At 35.4% G+C, this 22,427-nt stretch overlaps 1 protein-coding gene across 1 annotated transcript in view; it reads right to left on the bottom strand.

The window, feature by feature from the left end:
* Nucleotides 1–12,164, bottom strand: part of LOC104910998 (protein inscuteable homolog) — a 35,373-nt gene extending 23,209 nt beyond the window's left edge. Inside the window, exons 1-5 of the mRNA XM_031553360.1 lie at nucleotides 11,820–12,164; nucleotides 11,304–11,356; nucleotides 9,622–9,745; nucleotides 6,994–7,107; nucleotides 262–387 (exon numbers count right to left, since the gene is read on the bottom strand). Of these exons, the coding sequence (XP_031409220.1) occupies nucleotides 262–387; nucleotides 6,994–7,107; nucleotides 9,622–9,745; nucleotides 11,304–11,356; nucleotides 11,820–12,164 (762 nt within the window). The remainder of the gene's footprint in view (nucleotides 1–261; nucleotides 388–6,993; nucleotides 7,108–9,621; nucleotides 9,746–11,303; nucleotides 11,357–11,819) is intronic.
* Nucleotides 12,165–22,427: the final 10,263 nt, after the last annotated feature.

The raw sequence follows: 22,427 nt of genomic DNA, 5'->3' as shown, positions 1-22,427 counted from the left end.
TTTTTTTGACGTAGTCACTAACGTATTTGGCTGCTTTACAAAAATTATCCCCACTTAGGAAGCTTACTTATGTAAATAACTAATAGGATGTTTTTTGTTACGACTAATTTTGTAAAGATTGAAGATGTGTTCAGCACTGAAAAAGGAAGCATTCAACAGAACACAGTATCAAATGCCATAAAGTTATCGGTTTCTAGAAAAGAGCAAACATGGGATTTCTCTTTTTATGATGCAGTCAATAAAAAGCACTGAAATGCCTACCTTTTCCAGCTGGTGCATCCCTTCCTCTACACAACAAATGGATGCCAATGTTCTCAGTGTCTGGGGATAAAGGCACCTGAAATAATCCTGGCGACAGATCTTAAAGAGAGCAACGACACCTCCTTCCTGCAGATGAAAAGTAGAAATTGGAAAAATAGCCCTAAACATATCTCTACAACATGATTGAGATTGGGACAGAGGGAAAGGCAGAGTCCTTAATTAATATATCCAAATTAGCTATCATCAAAACAACAACAAAGCTGTTAAACTTGCACAGAGAACTCAAGTTGATTAATGCTTATACAGAAAGTGATGAAAAAGTAATATAGCCTCAGTAGGAGGTGTGCTTAAGCAATCGACTTTTACCAAAAAGAACAAATTAAATTAAACTTGACATCCACATGAAAATGACAAAGAATTATCAATAGGCTGCGGCTGGAGTGATATTTAATTGATAGTTCAACTACATGCTATTAATTAAAAACAGATTTGTTAGCAAATATTTCACATTCCTCTATGTTTCTGATATCCATACCATAATTTTACATTAATAAAATATGAAAGAGAAGGTCACAGGTTGAAGAGCTATTGAAAATGTCAAAGGTGACAAGTTCTACAATGATACAATCCATATATTCCTCCTCTAGCACGTACAATTTGCATTCCTATGCATTTTTCTTCAGATATGGCACATAACAAAAAATAGTTGAGTATATATAAATCCCTATAGTAGCTGCCCTTCATCATTTCCAACATAGTGCATAAACATAAATATTAGCAAAAGTTACATAATAAATGGAAAGATACAGATACAAACAATATATGCAGTTCAGGTTTTTGTTGGATTGTGTTGTTTCTAAATGTTATGCTTGCCAAGCAAACTACAGAAGCTTTTATTTTATTTATTTTTTTCCAGGTAAAAGTAGCCACACAATGAAGAAAGAATTTTAAACATTATTCACAAACGAAAAGCCATGGTCTAAAGTATTGATACTATAGGTTGAGTGAAAATTAATTGGAATCATGGAGCAAGTTTAATATGGATTGTTCAGACTAAGTCTACTTAAGTAGCCTCTATAAAAAAATATCTTTCAGATTTACTTATCTTTTTCTCTTCAGCCAGTTATAGTATTTGAAAACTCAACAGGTTATTCTAACAAAAAACGTCCAAAGTACAATTCAGAATTCTTCCACATTTTTGTGCTAGTTCTGCTGGAATTTAGCAGAGAATAATAGAGTAAGATAATGTGTCCATTCAGCCTGGCAAAAAATAGATATTGTCTTAAAATTAAATTAGAATTAGACAAAAATGAACATCTCAATATAATTTCAGGATTCAAATTTTTTATACTATCTTTTTTAAAGATATTTGTGCCTTTTCAATGAAATCTGTGAAAAGAGAAGGCTTAATAAGGTTTCTTAAGAGTAAAATTTATTTGTGGAATTGTAAGAAGTGCACGTATATCTTTGAGTTATTTTATATCTACGGTGGCTATATTCAGCTTACTGCACAAAGACATTTCACAGCCTTTAAAATAAAAGGCAGAACACTAACAAGAAAAGTTCTTACAGTGATTCTTCCATCCATAAAAGGATATTGGTATTTCCCCCTTGTAAGTAATTGAAGTATCTATTAATAAGCATAGAAATGAGTGAGTACAGTGCTGTTCCCAGATCTGAGGTAACTGGGACTTTTTCGGTCCTATTGTCAGTATGAAAGTACTCACAGTTCTGTGGGATCAGAGAAATCTGGTTCTCTAATTTGATTATAATAAGCAGAACTTTGTGAATGACAATAATGACAACTGCACGTTGGCTTCAAGCTTTCTCTCTGACAAATGGGTGCCTTGCTCTTGTCTCTGAGGGACAGAAAGTGATTTATCACTATGTTTGTTGGGAGAAGATCCAAATTGTTTATTATGTGCACCATATACTATTACCAAGTTATAAAATGTTGACCATAAGTAATGAATCTAGAAAGCTGTAAGTGAAATATAGAGTCAGTAGAAAATAGTGAGCCTGATTCTATGGCTTGTCAAAAGCACTCAGGCACCCAAAGCTTTTCTGGTATCTCAGCATTCTCCAGAAGTAGTTCACCTTTTTCTGAATCTGTCTCTCTGATGATGACATGATAACAAAGCTACTCCATCTCACAGGGCTAAGTATAATTTGCTCACATTTATTCTTGTACTTTATACTTATTTACCATTCAAAGAATCCTAGCAGCATAAAATTTCTCTTGCTTTGGAAATCAGCCAGCTGTACACCTTTGCTAAAGCTCCTGATATATCTAACCACGCTTTCGTCTTTCTATTTATCCTCTGTAGACTTTTGGTCAATAACTGGAACCAAAAGAACACCACAAGAAGCATTGCTCTTGCTGTAATTCAAGTTTCATTTGGGACAGGCTTCACATACTCTGTTCAGTGATAGGGCAACCTGCTTTACTGCTTGATGATCTGCTTTTCTCCTATACTGGATTAGCAGGAATTCAATTTCCTAGAGAATTCCCTGAGATGAAAGGCTAACACTAGATAAAAAAATCACCTGAAATACAATCACAAGTATACGATGAAGGATGTAATGAGGATAAAAAGCCACACTGCACAAGGAGTCCAGTGAAGAGCAGGGATAGAAGGCATGTACCCCTAATGAGCAGTGTTTTGCAGGTTCGGCCTCAAATAATTTGAAGAGCAGCAAATTCCATCAAGTCCTTTCCTTGTGATGGAAGACAACACTTATAATTAGCTTGAAAGATGATCTCTGAAGAAATCTCTGCAGTAAATACTTGCTAGACATGGAACTGACGTACAAAGAAGATAAGGCCATGATGTACTAGAAGCTTTTGTGAGTGCAAGTGAGCTGCTGCACATCTCTACAGATTCATTCAGGCTCAGTTTCTCCAGAGAAAGGTATGATAAGCAGGTATGGTATATTTGCTTTCGTTGTCTTGTGTTCTGCCTCTCTCGTTTTAGGAGATTATTATTATTATAGCATTCAATCTAGAATAGTTAGTATTACATTCTAATTCATCAGTGAAATGGATTTCTTTTAAAACATTTTCTGTGTTACTTGATGTTGCACTATGTATTTATTTTAATTCTGGAACGGATTGCTATGGATTCTTCTGATTGTCACAAACTTGAATCAATTTAGAGACAGTCTACTTTAGCAATGCTAGAGTTTTTGACAGGTGTTCAAATTCACTCAAAGCATTTAATTTTCATTTTTTAAAAACTCCTTGTGATCTTGGAACATGATGGTAAAGGTTTAACAACAAAGATACTAATTTGTGGGTTTTAATAAGAAAGATTTGAAGATCAAAATCTAATAGACTATATTATGAAAAAGATTGTGAATACGCTCCTGGAATGGATGCAGTCACAGACAATGATATAATTAAGTCATGCTATTTTATGCCTAAGTACATGTCATGAGATATGACAGATAAAGAGGATTTTAGCAACATTCAGATCCAAAGGTAAGAAAACAATCCACTGACAAAAATCTGACTAAAACAAGCTTTTGCAACAGATTCTGCACCTGACTCTTCCTGTCCTCACTTTCTCTTTTTGCTTTTAAGCCCACTGGTGTAGTTTCCTTTCTTGCACCTTCAGCATTGACAGTAGATAAACATGGCAACTAGTTCAAAATCCACAGCACAGCGTTTATTTCTCTGTTAGCTCAAAATTCAAGGATTGTTATGATCACTGTTATTTAATTTTAAGGTTTCTCCATTTCTTATCCTGTGCTTACTGCTACTCATTTATGTTAGCTGTCTTAAGTCATCACTTCATGTGGAGAGCATTGAGCAGCCATTGGTGAAACAGCAACATGACATGACCTTCTCAGAACATTACAGTTACATTTCTAAAAGGAAAAAAAAGTATTGAACTCATTTTAACTTTAACCTCAACACTCAAAACAATTTCCAAATGGAATAAAATTGTAGGTGGCTTTGTAGAAGAGGATTTTTGCCTTTCAAAGACTTTTTGATTTTGATAACAGTATTAGCAGGGGAAAATAAGGAAGAGAGTGTGGTGATTGAAAACCTTACCAAAATGAAAACAATAGATCAATTTCAGGCAGCTTTCCAAACTTTATGTCATTTTTGATTTTATACTCAAAATTTTGATGTATCATAGAGCTATAATTGATAGCTTAACACAAAAAACACTAAATGCATTTCACATATTTCTCTGAATTATTCTACTTCTGTTTAGTTTTTTTCAACAATAAGAGCACTCTCAAAGGAACTTCTGTGTCCATGAGAAGTTTTGAGATCTTTGCAAAAACTGAATCCATTCTTGCTCTTGTAATGAGCTGGTGCAGTGCCAGATTATTGTATTATTATTTTTTTTTAATCACCTTGCACTTTCCCTGTCATAGCAACCTATTCAAGTGATCGAATACAAAATTCTAGTCCATCACGTTTCCTCTGCCCCCATGCTCAGTGATGCAGGTAACTGATGCAACACAGAAGATGAAGATGAGTCTGAACAATTACATTTCAGTGCATAGAGGAAACAGGGGTGCATGACGAGTGATACAATCACCACTGTAGTTTGGCAACCAAACACCACATAGGGTTCTTTGCATAAGAGAATGCATTTCCTCACTTGGAAATCATTTATTGCATCCTGTGACACATCCATGTAATATTAGTAATAAATTAATTTAGTGATTTTATTGAAGGTCAGACTTCACTTCTGCTAAATGGAACTGTCTGTGGAATTCTCACAATGACAAAAAGTACAAGACAATTTTCCTCAATTTGTTAGTCCTGCACTTCCTCAATATTAAACATTTTAAAATTGTTTTGGATACCACTGAGTGGAGCTCAAATACCAATTCAGAAAAAATTAAACCACTCATGCTGTTGCCAGAATCACTACACATTTGAGTATGCTTCATTCAGAGCCCTCAGTGGTACCTTTTACGATGCAAACATCTATAGATATAGATAGAAATAAAACTAATTAGATAGTGCTATTTAACTTCATCTCTGAGCAGGACAAGAGGTTGGCATGTTCACTCTACAAACAGAAGCTTGAGAAATTTGGGAAAAGATATTTCCCTCTACGTACACTGAAGATGAGATTATTCTATGCTTGATCTCACAAAATGCCTTTCTCACTTTTTCAAGATCCAAGTATCAAAGGTATAGACTTTGCAGGGATTGATGGAATTGTGAATCTCAGCAGAGCAATGGGTTTAAATCCAATGTTATCAGCAAATTCATCAGTTCATCAGTAAATGAGAACACACTGCATGAAGTATCCTACACTGCGATGATATTCTTCTGCAAAAGGTAAATAATGGATGCAAAGTATTTCTAAAATTACATCTTTGATAATATCTCTGTCATCCTCTGTACAAATAGCTAAAGAGTTTTTCTGTTTCTCTGTGTACTCAGTAGTTATATACATAATCAATTGCAAAGTTTCTCTACTTACATGGCTGATACTTAGAAAGTACCGTCTGGTGAGACACTAAAAAGATGCCCAAGATGCTGAAAGGAGCAGCAGTATACCTGATGATACAGACAACTGCAGAAGAATCAATACCCAGAAGCCAGCTGGAGCTTATTCTACTGCAGTTGCCTGTAGAGGTCTTGAACTTTAATGAAGAACAACCTTTGGAGAGAAATACCAAAAAACTACCTATGACAGATACTCTTTTACTAGTGATGCTGTTTAGAGCTTAAACATAAAGCTGAGCTAGAAGTCAGGGCAGTTGGCTTTCTTTCTGCCCTGTCCTTAGCACTATAAGTCATGTATTTTGGTATTTACAAATCCATAATCGAGATAAAGTGCTGAAATGTTAATAGAAAGGTTTTCCACGTAAAAGCATTGGGCTGCTTTTAAGAAGTTACTTCTCCTTGGGTACTACCTTTTCAGTATGTATTCCTCTAATATTTATGTTTTTAAGTTTAGTTTCAACAGATTAAATTAATTTTGGGATGCACGTTTTATTTGAACTCAAATTGACATCTGAAAATTTCAGTCCAGAGCAAGATTTGACCTCAAGTGTAGCAAAGTGTAGTAATTACATCTGAAAGGCTTAAGAAAGCTGTATCAGCAAGACAGAAAACACATCTACAGGTTTCCATTCCTCTGCTTCCCCATACAACTTTTGTCTGAATTGCTTGCCTGCAATGTAAAGAATCGTCAACATTAATTGGACAATTGAAACTATTGAGAATTTCCTTCCGTTTCACTTCATTTGGGGTAATTAACTAAATTATGCTATTTGAGTTGTAAGAGCTCATTATAAAGCAGGAATTTGGGGAGAGGATAGGAGGAACATAGGCAGAACAAAATAACAGCAGCCTTCCAGTTGAGAGGACGTTATCAAGACAAAATATATAGCAGTAACACTAGCTATAGGCAGGAGGAAATTTAAAAAATGGACACACATTGAAACAAGAGAATATCCAACTGAATGCTGTGGAATAGCTACATCATGAAGAAACATCAACTGACATGAGTCTTCTTGTCTGCTACCTTTTCTCTTTCACACCTTAAATTTATTTTGAAAGCAACAAAAGGAAAAAGTTCCTTAGAATAAGTTTCTGGTCTTCTTCAACCTACATTACGTCTCCTGAAATGTAGGATTTTACATTGTACTACTCTATTTTTTCAAAACTCAACACCACTAGGGTGAATAGTAAAATAACCTACTCAGATTGCTAATTTTACTTTGAATTAATCCATGTATTTATCCACTTACCTTAGCTATGATACGGCACAGATGAGTACCTTCCTGGGTGAGGCTGAATAAGCTGTTAATTGCTGACTCAGTGATGTACACGCTATCCGACGATTCTATTTGTCTCAGCAGGTTCTGTGTGACATAAGGTAAATAAAAACCAGTTACTTCCAGTGATAAATGTGACTATTGTATTTAAGATGAAATAAAGTGGGAAGTCAAGCCCATTTACTCTGTGTGATAATTTTCCTTCTCACCCAGCCCAAGCAAAAATAAAACAAGGGCAAGAGTCAAAACAGTAGTATTATAACACATTCAATGTCACATCTGAATAGACATAACTAAGAATAGCAACATGTAAAAATAAGCATGAATAGAAAAAGAGGAATGTGTTTGAAAACATGTTAAAAAAAGAGCTCAAATTATTTAGTAAACTATTATCGTATTTGACCTAGAATTGAACTATAAACTTAAGAAGGAAACTGTCTCCATGCAGAAACTGTATCCCAGGGTTGTGTTAATATTCTGCATTATTCATATGTAATATTGCTATACCCTTTCTAATATAACTTTCTATCTCTAGGATCATCATTATTGTCAGTTTAGGCATAAAACTGAAAGGTGATACTGACTAATAACTGGAATTAATAGGAGAAATATATTTCATGTATTTGTTTCTCAAATACATGAAATAGGTTAAATATTTTTATGTTTGTAAGTAATTATCTTGCATCTTCATGTGTGCCATTGCGGTTGCACAGGTAAACATAACTGTTAGAAAATACAAAGCTTAATGTTATTCTTTGAAAGTTCATACAATCACAAGGGAAAGAACTAATTGTATTTATTAGAAGGACAAAGGCAAGTGTTTATGTATTTAATACAGCTTTGAAAGAATATCCCTTATTGTATTTTACACTGTTACTGACGCAAAATTCAGTTATCTTCCCTTTAAAAGGTTGCTTTCTCCCACTCTTAGTGTCTCCCTTAAATAATCAGTTCACACTTTAATATTAATCCTTTTCATCAATAATTCCTGATACGCTGATTTGAAAAGAAAGCTCTTTAGTAACCAACCATCATGGCCTCTCCTTCAGATCCTCTGCTCCAGAGCAAACTACCCACAATGTGGTTGTAAGGCAGAACTGGGTGCACAACCTTGCTGGATGATTCTGAGAAATATTATTTTCATGTTTTTTATTAGCAGCCTCTCCTCCAAGAGATCAGCAATGCAAATGCTTATGGGATATTGCAGAGTAATTAATCCTGCTTTCTTAAAATATACAGGGACTAGGATTTAATGTGTCAGCAAATATCAAAGTGTCCAGAGGCAGAACTATCAGCAATATAGGACTTCTCTTCAAATTCAAGAGAATAAGCATCAAAAGAATGACTGCCTACTCACTGAATTTGCAATATGAAGTTATTTATGCACTAAAGTTCATACACCACCTTTCATGTTATTCTTGTAAATTCTAACCAAAGTGTGTTAGTAAGTAGGTTGTTACCTTGACTATAATTCTGAAAATATATTTTGGACACTTTCTAGCAACTACAGAAGATGATTCAACTTTTGCTAATTTAAAGCGTCAAGGTACAAAAGAATTTAACCAATACCATTCAGTATTTTGTTTTAGCACAGTAGTAAATACTGTTTAACAATTACTTCTTCATCAAGCCTCTCATTCTCCTGATGGGATAAAAAATTCAATATAACATCACTTCTGAAATATAGACAAATTAATTGAGCATAATTACATTTGTTGGGGTTTTTTGAGCAAGATTAAAGGGTGCAAAGGGATAGTTAATGAGATCTCAAGAAAGATACTAGCATAAGATAGATTGCTTAGGCTTTCAAGTTATTACCTCAAGGATGGTTTAATGGACAAAGTATAATGCATCTATAATCTCAGATTACTCTGTGTTTTATCAACTTTTAATCACCACTGGAAATTACATGTCATGCCTGTAGTGCTACAGCAGTATTTCTAGAATGCTCTGTGCACACACATACGCATGCACGCACGCAGAAGTTTTGCTCTCATCAGTCCTCACACTATGGAGGAGGGAAGTTTTCTAAAACCAGTGATGGTTATGATAACCCCACACAAAGTGTTATTTGCTGTTTTGGTCCAAAAAGAATACTGATAGTCACACACAGCCTGTACAAACGTTGCTATTTTAATCATGGCTTCCCAGAGTCTAAGATTAAGCTCTAGTTAAAATGTGTGCTGCAATAATGTATATATTATATGTATATCTTCTAGAAGTTTTAGCTTTCAATAGGAACTGTTGAGAGCAGGAGAAACTTTGAGGCTTCTAAAGAAAAGCAGTGCCTGTACAGGGAGAAAAATATGTACAAAGGTCTTGCTAAGATGATATTATCCAGAGATTGACCTCCTTGTACTGAAAAGATAAGTATCAGGAACAGTAATTAACACTGTAATCTACAAGATCATTTTGCTTAGGAAACAAATCAGGTGAAAAAACACATTTAGATCTCTTTGCAAGATATTTGAATTACTGATCACCAATTTGCTGAAAAGAGATATAATTATCATCCTTCTCTTAATTAACATTCTCCTTCAAGACTTAACATTGGTGAAGATGTTTATTATTATTACTTTTATTTTTATACTGTAGACTAACCTGCGCCTCATGTGTTAAAACCAGCTCTATCAACTGGCCAAAATACTGAGCAACAGTAGTGAGTGTTTCATTAATAGAAGATTTCATAGACTTCAGAATCTGTTCATCCTCTACTTGTATGCACCTAAAACAAAAGAGACAGGGAAGCAGCAATGAAGGAAAACAAGATGCAATAGACTCCAGTTGTTTATCAACATGATTGCCACAGGTGAGCTCTACACCAGAGTATCAAAGCTTTGTCTGAACATAGTAAGCATAGTAAGCATAACACCAAAGGACAACAGTAGACATTAATGAATACTTTGGGGATCACAATCTACTTCATACACTACAGGCCTATTTGCTGCAGATGTTGTGTTTATATCAGCAGAACTCTATTTTCCCCTTATGCTTATAGTTACAGACACTCGAGGATGCCTGCATTTCAGCTGCAGCTCTGCTTGTGAAACACAGAGGGGCATACTAAAAAGTGTTCTCAATAATTTTCATTTATTTTCTTTGTCATAGTTTAATAAAAGCAGGAACAAGGGAACAATCTGAATGTGTCCAAATGAATAAAGATCATTTAAGCAACATACTCAAAAGAAAAATAAAGCCCTCTGTGAAGAATGATTATACAGAGCAGTTTTACAGAGTTGATGTAACCATCTCGTAACCAGTGATACTTGGTGTGACTGGTGAAACAAGATAAAGGTGTAAAACATTCTACAGATGAATTATTCAAATGAAATAACTCATACTGCTGCACAGAAATGCATTATTTTAATTTGTCAAAAATTATTCCACCTCATCAAGATGCTGCAATGGAAGATATGGTTTTGTTGATCAGTGTTTCCACCTACATGTTAGGTTCCCTTTTCAGAACTACCTGTCTTTCATTTAACAACTTTTTGTCAAACAGAAAAAGAGAAAGAGGATCACTACAGGATCTTATTAAATCAATGTGTCCCATAGTAGAATAAAAAAGGAAAGTTTAAGTAGTGCAAATTAGGCAAACACCAGTAGTGCTCAAGGGATATTCCTTCCTGATCATTACATGTCGTCTTTTTCCCTCATGATCTCCTGAGAATGACTGATATGGCATTTGAAGTAGAGAAAGACCAATTGAACTGCAATGGAGGAAACAGGATAATGTACATAAGGTAGGGTAAATATCATGAAAAGGATTATATAGAATTTCTTATTTTATATTCTCAGCATTCTAGAGTGCATGGAGCTAATTAAACCTACATATGAAATTAAAAGAGTACATATTTATTTGGGCTTAGTTTTTTAATATATGGATACTCAGAGGAATGCCAACTATGACAGTCTATAAAGAAACAATATGAAAGTTTTCCACAGAAGCTGAAATCTTGGCTCCAGAAAACTCTGTAGAAGTTTTGTCACCTATACCATTAGAATCAGACTTTCTCCCTTGACACCTAAAAGCTATGAAAAATCATCTTCCATATCTATGCCAGGCTCTTTGTGCAACAGCAGATCCCATCTTTCATTAAGATGCAGTTTAGATAAAAGCAATTCACTTCATCCACTGGGGCTAACATTCAGAAAGCCTTTCAGAGCTGCAGGGGCCTAGTTCAAACATTTGAGAATGGTAGTGGATTTGCACTTCTCATCACAAACTCTACAACATAATAAAACAGCAAAACAAATATTTCAACCCAAAAATTTAAAATTACCTTTCTGTAAATGCTGTAAATTCTGAACACTTGTCTATTAAAAGGTTTTCCATCTGGACAGATAGAAAGAAAAAGTGATTTTTAGTATCCATGTGTGTTTGCTTTTTAAAATACATGTTTGCTCATGTTAATCAGGTAGAAAACCTCCAGAACTATTATGTCATATAAGCACTATTTCTTTGTGGTTTTTTTTTCTCTCTAATCTTCTAAATAAAACAAGTAGAGATAAAAATAAGGTTAATAAAAACATAGCATCTAGATCTTAAATGCAAATAAACTCACAGATGGGGCATTTAAATATTTCAGTGCAGTGATCACCAAAAACAAAATTTTTTATTTGTCAACATGACCGGCTTTGACAATCAGGCCTATGATAAAGTAGGATCTATGTTGAGTCCAAAATGTTTTTTACAACTAAAAGGAAATTATATAAAGAAAAAAATAAAATGAGATTATATAAATTTGCACTTATTACCAAAAACAAAAGAGAAAAGACATCAAATGAAGCATTCCTACCTGATTCATTTCTTCCGACAAACTCCTGGTAAATGCATTGTATTCATTTACCATGGAACGTACATGGCAATTGACTCTTACTGTCATGCTGTGGACTCTTTGCCATCTATTCTTTTCCAACTTCTGAGCAATCCTGGTCAACTCTGTGCTTATTATCCAAGCTCTTTTTAATAGCAGCTGTAAATTATCACTTGTGCTATACTGTGAGGAAAGGATGAGTTCACTTTGTTCATCTTTCTCAGTGCTGATCGGTTTGGACTGGAGAATACACATGCATTCACAGTCTGTCATCAACTTCAAATCTTCCATCCACCGCTGGACAGAGTCCACCTGAATTAAATGCATGCTAAGAGGCAGGGAAAGAAGGAAGAACAAGATGAGACAAAGAGATCTTGGGATAACCATCAGTAATAAAACACTGTTATATCTAACTACCAAGTTGCAATTCATTGCCAAAAAGTAACGGACTGAGCAAACAATTTGCTTGTAGTAGTCAATGAGAACCATGCTTTCCTTTCTATTCCAGTAAACAAGTTTTGGGTTTCTGATTACTTTCACTCTACAAAGCTGCTACAAAAAGCATACTACAAAAATCAGAGAAAAATCAGTAGAGACTGGGGATGACTAAACAGAATTTTAGGCTGCAGTTTTGGGAGAAAACAGTCCTGCAGTCCTTCCCAAATGTAACATTTGATACGATGAATTAACAAAGTTATGTATTTGCTTGCTGTTTATAGAACTATACTTCAAAAATTTTTTATACACTTCATCTGCCAGCGTCTGCACAGGACAAGTTTTACCTTGCAATATCTCTCCAAAGCTCTTACATCCACTCTGGGACAGCCAAACCAAGACAACTAACGGTATTATCAGCAGTATCAATTTCTCCCACATCATAATCCCCATAAACCTCAGTTGGATTCTTCTTTCTGATGAGAACTTTGCCTTCTCTCATGTTTCTCACTGTTGTCTGTAAAATTTGCACATCTGACTTCCAGAGCACATTTTTGCACTACAGCAATCAAACTGTAAACAAGTGAGGCTGTAAGAAACTCCTTGACCAGTAAGGGCACAAGGGCAATGAGCCTGCCTTTTGAGCCCCTGCACCCTCTGACAGAGGCACAGCTGTTAACACATAGAATCAGAAGGTTGGAAAAGACCTCTAAGACCATCCAGTCCAACGTCCTGAGCTGTTACACGAAAGCCTGCCTGTTAGAGCAAACTCATTAGACAATGATGGGGAAGGACCTTTCAATTCTTGAGCTCAGCACCAGTTGAATTCCCTTCCAGACCCCTGAGGTAATGCTGCACAAATTACTAAATTTTGATTATAAACGTATTCAGGAGGCTCACCTCAAGTATAGTTTTACATAAATCAACAGCAGACAAATACAAGGGATCAGTTTCATTGATCCATTTTCCCTTTCACCAAATACAGTGAAACTTCTTTTAATTTTAAACTTCACAAGCTGCTGCTATTTAAGGTCTTTATTTTACTCAGCATTGAGGACTATGTAATTGTATTTTATGATTGATTGTGACTCACTTTCTTCTCACTATGTGTAGTCTCCTTATTGCTTTTTTGGATGTGAAGCAAGGTTTCCTAATAGACAAAAATAACAACTCCAAAAGTTTGAGATCATGATTTATAATGACATGCACAGTTTGCGTGCAGTAAAAGATAAACTCATTTGACAGAGTAATGTATTTTTCATTTCCAAAGTGCACTATGATAATTGATTAAATCTCTGTTTAGTAAGTACAAATAAACTCTTATATTATACATTCACATGGAGAAAAACTCAAATATAAGGTTAGTTGGATAAAACAAGAAATAACTCATTTTCTCTATTCTCAAATAGAAACCTTCACTCCAAAAGAAAAAAAAGATTATGAAATCGTACACAAAATACTTTAAAGAAATTCTCATTTGTCTCAGTTCCTACTAAAAGTAATTGACCAAAGTACAGTTGTGTAATGTAGAAATTTTTGTCATCTGAAATTTAACGTCCTTTAACTCCACTGGCAAAAATACCATTTGCCTTCTCTCAGACCAAAGGACTACTGAAAATTCCCTTTGTTCACTATGTCAACTTTTCTGCTACATCATGCTTTAAACTAATCTCATGATCAGTCAAGTGAAAAATGAACTGTTCACTTTCATTCACTTCTCCAGGTATTTAGACAAAATCTTCTGAACATTCAAGGCATGAATTTGCAGATTATCTTTTGCATATTAAAATAAGGAAAGCCAAGTAGAATCATTCCTAATTAACTTTTAAAAATCATATTCCAGACAGTATTTAATGATGTCTCAAAACAAGTTGAAAATTTCCATCTTGTCACCCATTACTGAAAAAAAAAATAAATTACCACACCTACAAAATAAAAACATCCATAATGGGACAGACTAAAAACTTGTCTAGCCCATTATCCTGCTCCCAACACGGCCATTAGCAGATGCATAAGAAACAATTCTGAGAGGCATTGTAGGAGCCGAGCAACCCCTCCTTCCCATCTTCTGGCAATTAGTGGCTTATGAACTTCCTAAGCCAAAATACACATCTGTGCAGGATGTTTTCACAATTCATGAAACAAAAGTAGCCATTAATCCCTTTTTGAACTCAGTTAAACTTTTGGCCTTTACAACATCTAGCGACAATAGCTTACACTTTGATTATGGTTTGTATGAACAACTATTTCTTATTGCTTATTTTAAACTTGCTACCTTGAGATATTAACACAAGCTCTGCAGTTCTTGTACAGCAAGAGATTTTGAAGAGAGAGCTCCACAGTAGCCGCCTTTGTACAATTCACTAGCTTATTCACTGTGACTGATTTCCTTTGATTTAGCTCATTTTTAAGACATCAAAACTGTGTTTATCCAATCTGTCAGCATGCAAAAGTGATCTCTCACCTCTGATCATTTGATTACGCTTCCCCACTTTTCTTAAAAAGTTACCCTATGGCCTTCCAAGACGAGATGCAGCAACAGCACACAATAGCCAAAATTCAAGTGCATCAGGTAATTTTGTATTTGGATTATATTTTCTGTACATCTCCATTTTCCAAGAATTCCCCAAATTACTTTTGTTTACTTACGTGCTTTGAAGAGAACTATTTTATGTTTATCTTCCAGAAAGCCTAACTATTTTTATTTCAAAATGAAAATTCAAAATGAGCGATAACATAGTTTAGAGTTAGTTGCCCTATGATGTAAGACTCAGTACTGACAGGTACTTCAGTGATTGCGTGGTTGCAGTTATTTTGAATTAAGCTGATCAATTTCACATCATCTGGAAGTGTTATCCTGCTGTTATAACTATTTTTCAGGCACTTAACAAATACACTGAGCATTATTGGTTCAAGAATAAGGGATCTTAATGGTGCGATTTTGCCCAGATCTGTTTCATTAAGAACCATTAGGTAGTTAACTGGCAGAGACCTTCATGTATAAAGTTAACTCTCCACTAGTTTAATTTAGTATGCCTTGGCATACTGACAAGACAGCAATTTATGAAGACTGCACACCAAAAAAGCAGCATTTCAGGTAAAAATAGAAGTCAGTACAAAATAAAAATTCAAAAGAAAGCATTTCTTTAATGTCATCCTATTTTAATTGAGGTTGTAAAACAGCTGAAGTTTTCAAGATCATTCAGTTGAATTTCAGTCACTAGCAATTCAAATACACTGAATTCTAGTGCACTGCCAAATGTCTGCTTAAAGACTGTATTCTGACATAATCATCTGGCTGAAACAAACTTACAGCAACAGCATGTTGGGAGTATGTTTCTTCAACAGATGCTAAGACCTTGTTCCATATGGGCATTTCCACACTACGTAACGCTTTGATGGCCAATTTCATCATGGAGAAGGACTCATGGAAAAACATTATCATCTTACATTTCTAATATGTACATTGTTTTCAGAGATACCAGCACTTTTCTTCTTTTTTTAATAAGTAGTAGGCTAATGAATCAGGTGATCCTTAGGACAGATCAAGCAACCCTTTAGATAGCAATCCTCCCTCTCTCACGTTGGTGCGATATGAATACAGAAGTACAAAAGTGAAGAAATAACAACTAGATCATATTTACAGCTTCCAGCTTGGACCTCTCTACTACAGTTTTACTGGCAGAAATACATACCTTTTTAAATTGCAAGTGTTATCATAAAAAAGAATTATGCCTCCATCTTTTATACTGAATTTCAATAAGTACAGAAGTTTTGTGTTTTATAACAGCATGTGAAAGACTGAGCTAATCAATTCACATGAATATTCCCAGGGGCCATCACATTTATAAAGTGTAAAGACTTCTGCTGCGTAGAATTATGGGTTTTTTGAGGCTTCTTAGTCTTTTTATTCATTTTCACCTATTATGACAGATTTATCACAGATTCTAATGATAACATTTAGTGAGGCTTCCAGATAAGCCTACAGTGAAAGTTGTTGCCAAGACTTACAACTATGCTCAAATTTATTATTCTAATTAGCAGCAGGTAATTAATTGGCAACAAACAACTTCTCGAATGGATTTAGCCCCCTCTCTGAACATAACTCATCTCTAATTTTTTTCTAATACATCTATTCAAAATTATTCATAGGTACCCAATATTCCCAGGGCCAGTTTCTACATTAATATAATAGACAGCAGAACTCAACTATCAGTGGAAGGATTTAGTGAAGAGCCTTAGAAAAGGTTCTTATTTATACTCAAGTCATTTAACACTATTAATTGCTTGTAAGAGCCTTGTGGATCTGTGATATACTTGCACTACTTTTAGCAAAAATTTAACATAACTAGGGAGGTAGCTTAAGTGATAAAAAGTACCTGTAGGGTAGTTGATTTTTAAGTGTACACGCTTACTTTGAAGATCACTCAGAGTAATCAGGGTCTATGAATATTTAGCATTTTAATTGATGTGGCAAGCTAAAGGATTAGTCCAATGACTTGCACAGTGTTCACTCTTCTCCTCGATTTGACTTTCTTTTCTAGTATATCAGTAACCCAAACTCACAGAGAAAAGAAGAGTTTAGTATTTAACAGGCTGCCCAGAGAGGCTGTGGAAGGTCCCACGAGGTGTTGAAGACCAGGTTGGATGGGGCCTTGGCCAACCTGTTCTAGTACCAGATCTGAAGATTGGTGGCCCTACATGTGGCAGAGAGGTTGGAACTTGATGATGGAAAGGATGGGGTCCATTCCAACCCAAGCCATTTCTATGAATTAAGACTTTACAAAACGTTAATGGAAAGAAAAGTATTTCCATATCTTCAAAAAAAGGTAACAGGTTACATTAAAGCCTGAATTATAAGGAAAGTAAAAACTAAAGACTAAACAACAGTAAACACTTTTAATAGATAAGATACAGTATGTGAATTAACTATAACTTCATTGCACCTAATTAAAAGGCCACATAAATCATTTAGCATTAAGTGCTACACCAGTGTTCTTCTCAGATCTTTATGCTTTTCTGAGAAATCCTCACTGTAAGTTGTCCCCCTAAAAATGTCTGAAAATATTATACTGTCCTAGAATTACTGGCATATTGTAGAACATAAGACATAATATAGAATCACAGACCAATTCAGTTTGGCAATTAGCTTATGTAAAATTTAGGTAAGCTTCACAGATATTAATTTTCTTAAGTAGGGCCAGGTCCTTTCCAGCCTCTGTCATCTGAAGAGATAGGCAGAAGACAAAAGAACTAGTTCAGCCTAGTTTTGTGGATTCTCACTTTGTGCCTGGTACATTACGTTGTAAAGACAACAGCTACCTCCACAAGCACATTAGATTCTGTGAACTCAGTGACTTAAGACAGCCATAAAAGAGAAAAGCATTTCCTAGCAGAATTTGGAAAGAAATGCTAAATAAACTCTGCCAGCAGTAAATTAACAATAGTGTAAAGCTCTGCTTGGCTTGCTTGCAGGCAAAGCTGAACAACAGTATGCCAGTGTTGTCACAGTGATCACCATATAAACAGATAACTGATGATTTTCCATTTGCAATAACATTGATATTTGCAATGATTTCTGTTGTATTTGCAATGTCACTCCTGGATAAGCCTGTCTCGATTTTTAATATTTACATAATACATATAATTCTGGCTATCTCACAGCAATAAATTATTAAAAATATCAGCTGACCAAGATTTGTGTCTTTTGTTCAACATGCTACTCGATTATTTGTCCTGCCTTAAATGGATTCCCTTCATTCACAAGAAAATTGTTTTCGATGAGCTGGATGAAGTAGTCATCATTTTCATCTTGAGGTAAGGTTCTGAAATAAGGAGCTATTCTCTTACTGCAGAGACAAAAGCAGTACTGACAAGATTCTGCCACTTTCGTTCTTGTACATACTACATTCTGTGCCTTGAAAAAAACATGTGTTATATTTTTTTTCAGAATAAATGTGATACTAGAGCTGAGAGGTCTTCGCTTTGTATGAAGTTCCTGAGTCCTACCTGAGTCAGATTGTATGTAGCCCAATAAACACAGAACAGCATATCCTGATGGAATATCACAAGACGGCTCTACTCAGAACATTTGTACATCTTGTTTCAGACATTAAGTCCTGCAGCATGCTGATAATCTCAAAGGGACATTGTTGCCACCATACATTTAAATTGCTACTTATTGCCCAAACACCAGAGTTCTAGCTCCCATAAATAGCTCAGAGGTTCCTGAAACGTGTGATGGGAGAAACGTCAACAAGGCCAACAGCAGGAGAAAGTGTCCTCAGGTTGTTCATCCCTGTTCATTGTTCCATGATGCTCAAGCTAATCTTGTAATGACAGAGGGCAGTGTTCCTCACTACTTTTGAAGAATAACATGATCTAAAAGGAATCCTTGTAAACACCTAGCAGGGATAGGGAATAGAAATATGAAGAAGAGAAACAACACAGGAAATAATCTAGGGTCACAGATCATGAAAATGCTCAGAAACAATTGCAAGAAAGGACTAATTTGGAGACTAACATGAGAGTTCAGGAAAGTAGAGCCAGCCCCTCGTTGAACATATATTTTTTTCCAAATGTGCCTTAATTTGTCGCTTAATAACAAACAGTAGAGATTTCTGTGCCTTTTTCAAAGGAATTATGACATGCATTATGAGCAGCACCATTAGCTTTTCACCTCCTGCTATTTACTCACATAAGGTCCTAACCCTACTGATTAAATAAAGCCTGTTTTACTTAATGAAGAACGCAACAATCATTTTACAGGGAGTTATGAGATCAGTATCATTCAGGACAGTACAGAAACTTGGGGACACACAGTCACATCTTTTCACAGCAACTCTAGCTAAAAAAAGCCAACAGCAGGCTATCATAGAATTGCATTAGAATATTAAGCTTCAAGAGACAATTTAAAAAGATGAAAACTAGCAACAGCGTCACAAATAATGGAATAAGTTGCTAGAAATACCTTAATTAAACCTTCTCATTCAAAGAAAATATTTTCTTACCAAAGGAATCCAACATTTAAGCACATTTATGTGCTTCTGTGGAAACAGAGAACTGAAAATTAAACCTTAAGTTACCAAATGCACTCATCTGATAGCATAAGATCATATGTTCAAAAATAGCTTAAAAATGAACTCAAAATAGTGGGTTCATAAGTGCTCTTTTAAGCAGCTAGACTAGAGCCTCAGTGCTCTGTCGGTAACATCCTATTTCTCATCTAAATTTCTTAATAGTTATTTCATTCCCATTTGGTTTCAAGTTCCATGTCACATAAGAACTTATTTTTTAAACAGATTTTTAGAAAGAGAACACACCCTTCTCAGCTTCTGATTTATAAAAAATTAACAAGCAAAACTCTTCGAGCTGCCTTTACAGCTCTTCTCCTCTTTACTCCCCTTGCACCAAATATTCTGGTGGCTGCTGCAAAATCTGTTTCTTAGATACTTGATATCATGTTTGATATCGAATCAAGTCTCAAACTGACTTGCACAGTGGCATTAGTACACCCACATCTCCACTAGAAATATATTCTTCTCACAGCCTTGGGCTGATCTTTCCGTTACACACCATTGCAAGCATCCCATGAACTAGTCTACACAGGCCACTTTTCCCTTTCCATTGAATGAGTTTCAGATTGTTGCAGATCTTCTTGCTGAGTCCCTAACACAAAGCCTTGAGATTTCAACTACTCTTTTCTTTCCTATTACTTATTGCCTCAAGATTATCTTGCTAGTAGTGCTCCAAAATTTAAGTCACAGCAAGCTGTGCCACTCATGAAATGAAACATTTTAATAAAAACAAGTATGTAGAGAAATTGCTGAAGTCTACTATGAATTATCTTCTTTCAAAAACAACCCTTGTGATTGCCCTTTCCCATTTGACTCTTTGCCTGATAGTTATGTCTTTCTGTATTTACCAGTAAATTACCTTGTGCAGTCTCTACTGATTTACCTTTTCTATGAAGGAAAATAGGAAAACAAGGTTACCTCATAACAGAATAAATGTTATTCAGTGTATTCCATTTTCAGCAGGTTCACATTTCCATTTCCTTTTTAATCTCAAATTTTTAGCTACTCTCTTAGAGCTTCTTTCCTAAATTTCTCCTCTTTTCCCTTCCATTTGCTTCTTGTCCTACCCTTCCTTGTTCCCTAGATATAAGCACAATTTTCATCTGCTTTCCTCTTAGAGTCGATACAAAATTTTGCTAGCTACTTCAACATCTACATAGTTCTTCTCCTGCTTTTGGATTGAATTGTGTTTTCCTTTTCCCAGATACACTTCTTTACTTTCTATGCCTCTGACATATAATTGTTGATATGTCAAATTATTGACGATGATTGTCTTCATATAGTCAGGGTACTTTTTACACATTTTTAGTATCTACTCCTTACTAGTTGTTTGTATGAAGCAGGCATTCCTTACCTTCTTTTCTTTTAATCTGTGTTTATTGAATTCATACAATTCATATATGTTAAATGGCTTTTCTCAAAAGTCTCATTGGAAAACACATAACAGTATAGACAGTATATACAGGAGTCCTAGACTGTCAAATCTCCTCTTAAAAAGTTATTTAGCAAACCTAAACCTTCTCGTTAGCCTTCCCACAAGGTCCCAGCCAACTGCTCAAGACTAGGCCACAAGAAAACCAATTAACTGCACATGTGTAAGCTCAGGAGTTTGCATGGCATACTTTCCTTCTGTACACATTGCCTCCTTCCCAAAAAATAGATTGTTTTAGGCTCTGGCATAAAGATAAAACATCCTGTTTCACTTCTGTTTTTCAAATGTGTTTCAAATTCTGACTTATTTCCCCCTTGCCTACTCTACTCTGCCCTTCCTCTACTACCATCCTCTTTCTGCTTACATGTGCTGCCCAGTTGCCAGAGAGAGACCACTGAGCCAAGCAAAAGAATGAGATATCTGCACTCCATTTTCTGTATAAGCCCAGATTTGTATTTTTTGATTTACTTAAAGCTTGTGTCACCCTCCAGCCACAATAAATTTACTCAGAAGAACAAAGTGATCTAGTGGATAAACTGCTTGAATAGAAATTGCAAAATTTGGACTCCACTCTTTGCTTTTCTACTAATACCCCAGCCATTTCTGTCACCTTCTGCCAATTTGCCTTCTGCCAGACTGGCTCTCCTCCGCGTAGCTTATAGAGGATAAGGCGTTTCCTTGCTTTGGCACTTGAAAGTTGTGCCTAGCATTCTGATGTTGGCTACAGAGTACAGGTGCTACCACAACACATGAGAGAAGCAGGCAAAACCTAAGATTTTCAAAGCAATCCTGAGAGGAATTCTGAAGGCTAAGTTGCAAAAGGCAAAAGGAAACAAGTCGTTATTTATTTATTTATTTATTTTTACCACCAGGAAGGGACTTCTGAATGAAGGACAATAGCCAAAGAGAAGAATGCCTGAGCTGGAACAGTCTAATTAAATTCTAAAATCCAAAGCAACTGGATTCCAACACATGAAAAAGACAAGAGTTCCAGAGGGTTCTTCAAAATGCTGAATGAGGTGAGGAAGAAGCCACAGACTGGTTTCCTGGTAAAAGTACGGATGAGAAGGGTAAGAGTCCCAGAGATTGTTTATTCCTTGGAAGTAATTTATTAGTGAGGACTTTTCACCTTGCTGCTGTTCACAGCAGCTCTGCTAATCTCAGATGCTGAAGGGGAGGAAGGGAGAGAGCAAAGTATGCTGAATAAGAGCACCATTGCACTGATGTCGATCTCCTTCTTCAGAAGGGAGCAGATGAAAGAAATTACGTAGCATAGAGAATAGAGCTGGGTAGCTTTTACAAGGTGGGAGAAAGTGTTACAAATATTGACAAAAGGAAGGTTGAAAAAGTGTCTTCTCCCCTTCTCTAAGTGAGTAGGATGAAGCAACTGATCCATTTATTCTTCATCTAGTGACGGCGGACTTTGGGTCACTGACAGTGAATCTCTGGCACAAATGATGTACCCATGATTCATATGGGTATACATGGTCTATGTTCTGCAGTGCATTAAGACAGAACAATGATATTTTCTAGAAAAAAGCATCATTACAGTATTACTGTGCAAAAATAAGTCAATTATCCCTCCTTAATTATTTATTTAGCATTAATAAACTCTAATTGGCAACAAAAGGAACATAGGAAAAAGCT

Source organism: Meleagris gallopavo, chromosome 5 (genome assembly GCF_000146605.3).
Source record: "Meleagris gallopavo isolate NT-WF06-2002-E0010 breed Aviagen turkey brand Nicholas breeding stock chromosome 5, Turkey_5.1, whole genome shotgun sequence".
NCBI lineage: Eukaryota > Metazoa > Chordata > Aves > Galliformes > Phasianidae > Meleagris > Meleagris gallopavo.
This window is presented reverse-complemented; position numbering and strand designations above follow the sequence as displayed.